The 8,469-nt window shown below is 42.5% G+C and overlaps 1 protein-coding gene across 1 annotated transcript in view; it reads right to left on the bottom strand.

Moving 5' to 3' along the window:
• stx17 (syntaxin 17) overlaps positions 1 to 5,249 on the bottom strand; it is a 10,809-nt gene extending 5,560 nt beyond the window's left edge. The window contains exons 1-5 of the mRNA XM_051406531.1: positions 5,053 to 5,249; positions 3,985 to 4,193; positions 3,812 to 3,877; positions 1,271 to 1,588; positions 446 to 496 (exon numbers count right to left, since the gene is read on the bottom strand). Of these exons, the coding sequence (XP_051262491.1) occupies positions 446 to 496; positions 1,271 to 1,588; positions 3,812 to 3,877; positions 3,985 to 4,107 (558 nt within the window). The 5' untranslated portion in view covers positions 4,108 to 4,193; positions 5,053 to 5,249. The remainder of the gene's footprint in view (positions 1 to 445; positions 497 to 1,270; positions 1,589 to 3,811; positions 3,878 to 3,984; positions 4,194 to 5,052) is intronic.
• Positions 5,250 to 8,469: the final 3,220 nt, after the last annotated feature.

The following is an 8,469-nucleotide window of genomic DNA, read 5'->3' on the forward strand; positions in this document are numbered from 1 at the left end:
TCGGCCTTCCCTGCTTCTCTCTCTCCATCCCCGAGGACAGAGTGATAATCTGAGCCGTCTGTTCTCCACCTGCTCCGATGTATCCCTTGTTTCCCCCGCCTCTCCCCCTGTGGACAACCCGCTGTCCTCCCCCAAATCCTCCCACTCCCACTCGTCTTCTCCTCAATCTCTCCCCTTGCCTTGGTGAAGGGGCCTCTGGGGCCCCAGCAGTAGTCCTGAGCTGATCTTTGTAACCTCCTCTCGGAGGAGCCTTACCAGGCAACACAGGCACACATGGTCAAATATACAGACACACACACCGCTTCCTGGAAACGCTATAGGCGAACTGCCTCTGTCACATTGTTTTGTTCACAGGGGTAGCTGTGCACACATGTAGATAGAGAAATGCCTCTATGTGAATGTAGCAGCCAGGAAGCACAGAGCAGATTGCCGTGTTCGTACTCACATGGACAAGCAGAGAGAACTCCGTCACCAAACCGCTCAGCTCCTTCAGATCCTGAGACAGAAAAAATGACTGTATTTATTTAACTGTGGTGCTTTTCACACAAATCGACAGATACAGTACGTCCGAACTGTCAGTGACTGGAACTGACCATCGCATTAACTAATGAGAATGAATATTAATGTGTGTTGTGTGTATTATAGTAGAGCAGCGTGCAATAAGTGCGTCTGTAGGAACAGGTAAGAGGGGTCAATTGCATTAGATGATCTTGCAATAGTGATGAATAATGTATGTAACCATGGCAACGTTTAGTATAGACCAAGACTGGGAACTACTTACTTGTGCTTTACCAGTTAGTGCTTTGATTTTATTTCAACATTTTTGACATGTAGGAAAAGCACAGGTGTAAATAATAATATTAATAATGGCTGAATTCCATTTAGCTGCTTCAGTTTCAGGGTTCTAGTATTGTTCACTGTCACACAGTCATGACTTAGTGGGACACTTTAATAGAACAAAGCCATTGTTAATGTTATTAGTAAATTGTGTGTTTTTCCTTCAATGACAAGTCAAAATGGTTTCCTTGTTGTTGTTTCATTCGGATTTCATCATCCTCTGAAGAACTGAAAAACTGGCACTAGCAACTATTAGTCTGTTGTTTACTATGGTTGAAGTAAGTTTAAACATTTAAGCATTAAGCTGTTTACATTTTTTTAAAAATAAGATACTTTTAATTTAAAATAAGTATAAAATAGAGCATGATATCCACACTGTATGTTAGGGGTTCTGCTCAAAACGTGGAGGGTCCAGGGGTCCAGACATGCGTACCTCTTCAAGGTTGTCCCAGGACTCAGCTGCACTCTGGTCAGCAGGGATTTCTGGAAGATGAAGTTGAATTTGCCTGCCAGACACCGGCTCCTCGTCCACATCGTCAGAAGCGTGGCCACTGCTGGACACGCAGCTGGATGGCTGAGCGGCAGGTGTTGGTGGCTGAGACATGGGGTTAGAGTGCAAAAGCAAGAAGTCCCGTGCGGCGGCTGACGCCCTGTCTCTAACTGGCTTGACAAGCTCTTCCAGAGCGCCGGCGTCTTCAGCACGGACCCGAGCACACAGCTTCTCCATCTCTCTGATGTTAGCTCGCAACTGCTGCAGGGGGACAGTAAAGAAGCAGGTTTGTCAGTAACATTGTGAGTGTCAGGGGGACAGTTATACAATGAATGAAATACAAGGTACTGGGATGTTTGACTTGATCAAGGGACAGCCGGCACAGAAGGACAAGCAAACCTATGGTTAAATGTAGTTGTCAAAGGAGAAATATACAAGGTAGAAATAAGATGAGACACACAGCATAACAAACAATTCCAGTAATATCAATCTTCACAGGGCACAAAGTTCACAATCACAGCCAATTCTCTCTTTTGTCTGTTACCCTAGTAAAGAAGTGCTCATGCTGACAGGTTCAACATGCCAGTAAGCTGTGCTAGCGATGGGAAACGTGTGTGTGCGTGTTTGGGGTGTGGTGGGTTTAATGAGGGTTCACGTATGAGGCAGGGGAACACAAGCCCCCCTCATCCCACCGTGCCCTGAGGGTGACAGGAGGATTACATCCCAGCCATCAGCCCTCCAGGCCGCAGTACGACCCGGGCTCAGGGGGTCAACACACTGCCGATAACACATTCTGCTAATTACACCACATGAATAAACATACATGCATACACTTGTCCTCATGTGCATAAAACAGAAAAACACACTGATTAACAGCGAGACAGTCGGGTCAGGCACCTGTCAGCCTGTAAATTAACCGTGACTGTACAACGCTCACACACACACACACACACACACACACACACACACAGTCGGAACAACCAAACACATACTCAATAGCCGATATTTATGATAAAACGGTATTGACTGCGCTCCCCTGTCTTGTAGTGGTTGCTGTAGCTGCTGTGGTTAAGGTAGAGGTACTGAGTCTGCCTGTGCTTCCCTCTTGGGGGTTAGCTAGGCGCTAGGCTAGTGGGAGTAAATGTCAATCATCAAGTAGGGTAAGAGACTGCAGTCTGTCTTTCTGTGAGGAGGGACAAAGGACAGATTAAAAGCAGTGAGGATAAACAGGCAGAAAGACGGGCGGACTAAACAGACCAATCTACTATCTATCTATTCTATGGAATATAAGCACACGCACATACACACATCTGAAGCAGAGTAGACTAACCCCTACTCTGGATTAACACACTGAAGACATGGGAAAGCACTCTGTGGGCGTCCCTAAGGTTTGCAGGGTAATGGTGAGAGGATAGGTGTGCGCCTGTTTGGAGTTATTTCACCTTCAGAGACATGGTGGCTTCCAGGCAACAACATCCCCGGAGGCATTTCACACCCACCATGTGAACAAGTACTAACACACACACACACACACACACACACACACACACACACACACACACACACACACACACACACATAAACAAACACACACACACACACACACACACAAACACACAAACAAACACAAACACACACAAACAAACACACACACACACACACACACACACACACACACACACACACACACACACACAAGACGGTCCATTTGAGGTTTGGTAACAGCTCTTTTCTTGCCCTGATTTTTAAGAGTGAATTTCTATAGACAGTTAATTTAGTTATAAATAGCTGATCCAGTGTCTGTATGTATTTTATATGTTGTATATGTATACACAAACAAAATATAACTTTTCTGAGCAAGCTTAATTGATATTAATATAGTTGACAGATCTATTCTAAAGCTTTCAACCACAGCAGTTGTCATCAAGATGGTTTAGTTGTTATCATGTGACCTTCGAAAAGAGTTTGGTCATGCAAAAGGAAGGGGTCATATATGATTGTAACACCTATGTCAAGAGTGGTCTCTACCGTTGGACATTTAGGTCATAAAAAATAATATTTCAATGACGACTGACCATCTTTTACCTGCTGAGGAAAGCTTGGCTCATTGTGGTGTGGCAGGGTTCAGTTGCTCAGGCCATACTCATTTATAAGCAGAACTTAACTGGATAAACATCTCTGTCCTGCCAATGAATCACTTTTCATTTTCAAATTGGAAAAAACTTGATCGCCACAAATCAGGAAACTTTCCAAACAATTAGGGACCAATAATGCAGTTGCAGGGTGATGCTTGTTCGGGAATTTAGAGAGCCAATGAGACAGGTGACATAAAGGCTGGTAAGTTAAGTGTTATGAAGAAACTGGAACTTGTCATATAGGTTACTGCTTAACAACGTGATATTGTGGCTCATCTCTTTCACACAATAACAAGAGAATATCAATTACTGGCAGGTCATTTACCAGCTGAAGGTTAAGGACTTATACCTGAACGGTTCTGCTGGCATTGATTTGCTCCTGATGAAGCCGGTCCCATTGCTGGCTATGCTGATACTGCGGGAAATAAAGGAGAAATGAGCTATTATTCATCTGTGGAACGGAAGTAAGAGTGTGTGGACGTGAGGGTGCAATCGTGTGCCGAGCCAGATTTCAACCGTCACCTTCAGTATGTTATTGTGGTGTTTCTGCAGCCTCTCCAGGTCCGTGGGTAGAGCCACTTTAATGAACTTGTGGATTGGTGCCTCCAGGCGCCTCAGTGTCAGCTTGTTGCCTTCCTCTGCCATGTGTCCTGCTGACTGCCCACAGCCAACACCTCTGTGCAACTTGGACACTGCACCTGCTCAGCTTTATCTCACTGCCCCCACAGACACTGTAAATACCAGCAGTGTATGATTTTAATAAATACATAAATCAAATGAATAAACTCTGTGACACATGCGAGTCTGCCCACACATCTAAAATTGGCACCTTACATACCACTAATAAATTGTTGTTTTTTTCTTGCCACCATCCTTTTAGCGAAAAGAATAACTTACTGACAGCATAATATCTTAGTACTCGATCAATCTACCAGTCGACAGAAAATCAATCACAAATCTTGATAATCAGTAGAAGTCATGTATCAAGCATGTTTTCAGCTGTTCTAAGTGTTAATGTTAATCAAATACCTTTTGGGTTTTTAGACTGTTGTGTTTAAGTTTGAATACATCACCTTGAGCTCTGGAGAATTGTGTTTCCTGATAGATTTACACTAAAAATCAATCAGAAAACTATTTACAGACAAATAAATGATGCTAATAACAACCAATCTTCTGTTGCAGCCCTGTAGCTACACAACACTGCCCTATGTGAACGGTAATAACAGTGCGTTATGATACACCTACTGTGTAGTTATAACACTTACTGGAAGCTAACACAAATATGTACAAGACATTCTTCGGCTTTTAGTGAACTCATTGTAGTTTTATGTTCAGGTTTAGTTTTGTCTTACAACGTGTGAATCGAAACTGATAACGACTGCACACATCCAGCTCGACGACAGCTGACTAGTTCACAAAAGCTAAATAAACGGATTAGTTTGATATTAGCAGCTAGCTATGTGCTGAAGCTATCAGCTCCGTGTGCAGCTTTTATTAACTCTTTATTATTATTTTAACTCACTGATTTAAGCAGGAAATCTTCAAACACTTGTCTACTGGTAAACGAAACTTAAAGGACTTCACACTTACCGCTGGAAATATCCTTCGAGGATATAATTTATACTCGTTAAACACTGTTGTGAGCCTCCATGCTGTTGAAAATATTAACTATTTGTTAATATTTGCTCATTTTCGGGCACTCTTTCGGTTTGTTTCTGACACTTTGTTGTTTGTAAACAACTCTCTTCCCAGTGCGTCCATGAATAGTTTCCGACCTCAACCAGCTGCTTCAGCACATTGTGTTCCTCCTCCATGTCCCCGGGAGGAAAAGTTATATTTCTGACTTAAGTGTTTATTTCTCGTGTTGTTTATGATTGATCGTATTATAATTAAGAGCCCATAATCACAATACAGAGGTGAAACTGACTAAACATGTAAACCAGTTTCTGCTATCACGGGTATCAACATTTAATTTATTCCAAATCATAAAACATTACATGTAAATACTATATTTTGAGCCTATATTTTTGGTAATTTGTTGTTTAATGACATGATGAGTTTACATTCTACTGTTTACTGTTTTTTAAGGTTTATTATTTGGTTGTTAAAAACTAAATATAACATAAAATCTGACCAAATAGATAAATAAATTAGAATAAAAGGGTTTGGGTGTTTTTGATTATAATAGTTGGAGATACAAGCAACAGAAAATATAATTGAACAGTTAATTTATTCAATAAAACAAACCAAGAATTGTTGTATTAGATAATGAGTTTCTTGAACATTTTCTCAGGTGGGTGGGGTTTTTCTTGGGAAGTGGGTCATAAAGTTCAATTTGACCTCAAAATTTCCAAACTCTTGTCCACAGCTCTGCCATCGGATCATAATCTTTGGTAAGAGGTAGCTCTGAAAGTGACTGTGGGGTCACTATGTGTGGTAAAGTATTGAAACTTGTGACCTTTCAAAATGCATTACAATAACTAATAACAGCTATCAAAATGACATACATGCTACAATTTCAAAGTGGTGGCAATATATCAAAACAATCCTAATCAGGTCACAGCCTTAACATCATTAAAAAACACAGATCTGGTTATTAAAAGTTATAATTATCTGGTTAAAATTATAGCAAAGAAATTACTGATTTGATTTTAAATATTTATTTAAGTTATTTCTGTCATTTTCATTCAGCTTTCCACAGTTAGCTACGTATGTACAACATCGATCCTGTGGAAAGAAACATTAAGTGTGATATTTTTGTCTGTGTTGTGTTTGGGAGAGAGACAGAGATACAGAGTTGGGGTTCCCCCTCCTCTACTCTGAGATCAGCCAGTGTGAGTGGGTCTATTGCATGTTTCCACTTCTCTTCTTCGACACCTTTTACCTTTGACATTTAGGCCAACCCCCCACACACTCTTCCCTCAGCGGATGCTCCAAGCGAGGGGCCACAGTGAAACACAGTCCCCAGCTACAGGGGATTTCCCCTGGTGCTATACACATGTTGTGTGTGTGTGTGTGTGTGTGTGTGTGTCTGTGTGTGTGTGTGTGTGTGTGTGTGTGTGTGTGTGTGTGTGTGTGTGTGTGTGTGTGTCTGTTTGTCTGTCTGTCCACTTCCAGGGGACTCCCAGAGTTACAGACTGAGGGGGAAGAACAAAGCTGACAGTGAATGTCTAAATAGCAAGTCATCAAAAATATTTGGGTTCATGTGTATGTCTGTCTTGTGTGTGTGTGTGTGTGTGTGTGTGTGTGTGTGTGTGTGTGTGTGTGTGTGTGTGTGTGTGTGTTTTAGGCTGAGGAGGACTCAGGTGCCGTTCGTTTTAGTCTAATCCAGGAAGTTTGTCAGCAGGAGAGGAAGCCAGCAGGGAGCTCCGTTCGCTTCTTACCTCCTGCAACTTACTGGTTTTTAAAGCAGGTGTGATCAGCACATCCTGATGGCTCAGTGGATATAGACCTTTTTTCACAGCAGACATCTTGACTTGTCATTGTAGGAGAAGCTCAGATGTTACTAATAACATTAATAATGGCTTCATTCTGTCCCAGTAAGCCATGGCAGTGGAACAGTGAGCCAGCATGCCAGAACCCAAACTGAAGCAAGTAAATGGATTTCAGCCATCCTAAAATGTATTGTTTACACCTGTGCTTTATGGACTGTGACATGTAAAAAATGTCTGTTCAGATCACAACCTACTGCATGTTTTTAAAATGCCTTGCAGCTTTTCACATGTACACATTTTGCTACCATCACTCATAAAGGGGTAATTTTACATTTCTGAATGGATAAAGATAAATTATGAACCAACAGCTAGAAAAAAAAAACAGCTGCTTTGAATGTGTGTGTGTGCATATGTATGTGGGTGCGTATTTATGTTCTAATGGGACCTCTAATTAAAACTCTGGGGGTATCTGCTATCTGTCAGCACTGATCGATTGGCCGGGAGACTGACAGGTCACTGTGTGTGTGTGTGTGTGTGTGTGTGTGTGTGTGTGTGTGTGTGTGTGTGTGCGCATGTGCAAGTTTGAGTGTGTGTTTCAAGCTCCAAGCAGAGCTCTCTGCTTCGTGCTCATGTTATTTTACTTGTCACTCAGGCATGTCTCTGTCGTACAAATAGGATTAACACACATTCATTGGCACACACGCACGCACTCACACCACTATAAAAATAGTTTGAATGGTCTTTTCCCACCTGCTGATCAAACACAGAGACATCACAATCCCCGGCAGAAGCGTGAGATGTGTGACAGATTCTTGTCTCTCACATGACACACATATGCACTCACACACACACACACACACACACACACACACACACACACACACACACACACACACACACACACACACACACACACACAAAAAACAAGCACACTTCCTCTTTATCGTTTTGTGTTTTGGATCATAAAATGTCTGTTTTATTAGGACGTGACAAATTTAAATATCAAGGGATAGAAGATGCAGTTTCACATCATAGATTTAATCATATGTCACTGGGTGTGTCTTATGTCTCATGTCTTCACACTTCTATGCACACTCTGAACTTTACTCTGGTGCACTTCTATCCCTCTCTGTGTCCACACACACACACACACACACACACACACACACACACACACACACACACAACACACGGATAGAGCTGTTCACAATTTCACTACCACAGTTACTATCAATCACCTGGCTGTCTGAGAGAGAGTGAGTGTGTGTGTAAGTGCTCACGCTTGAGCACGAGTGAGTGATGGCAGTGACAGTATAGACGGCATGTGCTGTGAAATGTCACCATGGCGATCGATGGTGTTTAACGAGGCTGGAGGCTGATCTGGACCTCATGCTAACATGAAGCTCTCCTCTCCTCCCTCTTCCTCCCCCGCTCCTCACTCTCCTAATCCCCCCTCTACTCTCTGTGAGAGCCCAAGTGTCCCTCGGGAGAGAGACGAGGCCTTTTACCTGTCAAGAGGCTTTTGTGTCTGACCAGACACACACACACACACACACACACACACACACACACA

Source organism: Dicentrarchus labrax, unplaced genomic scaffold, assembly GCF_905237075.1.
Source record: "Dicentrarchus labrax unplaced genomic scaffold, dlabrax2021, whole genome shotgun sequence".
Classification (NCBI taxonomy): domain Eukaryota; kingdom Metazoa; phylum Chordata; class Actinopteri; family Moronidae; genus Dicentrarchus; species Dicentrarchus labrax.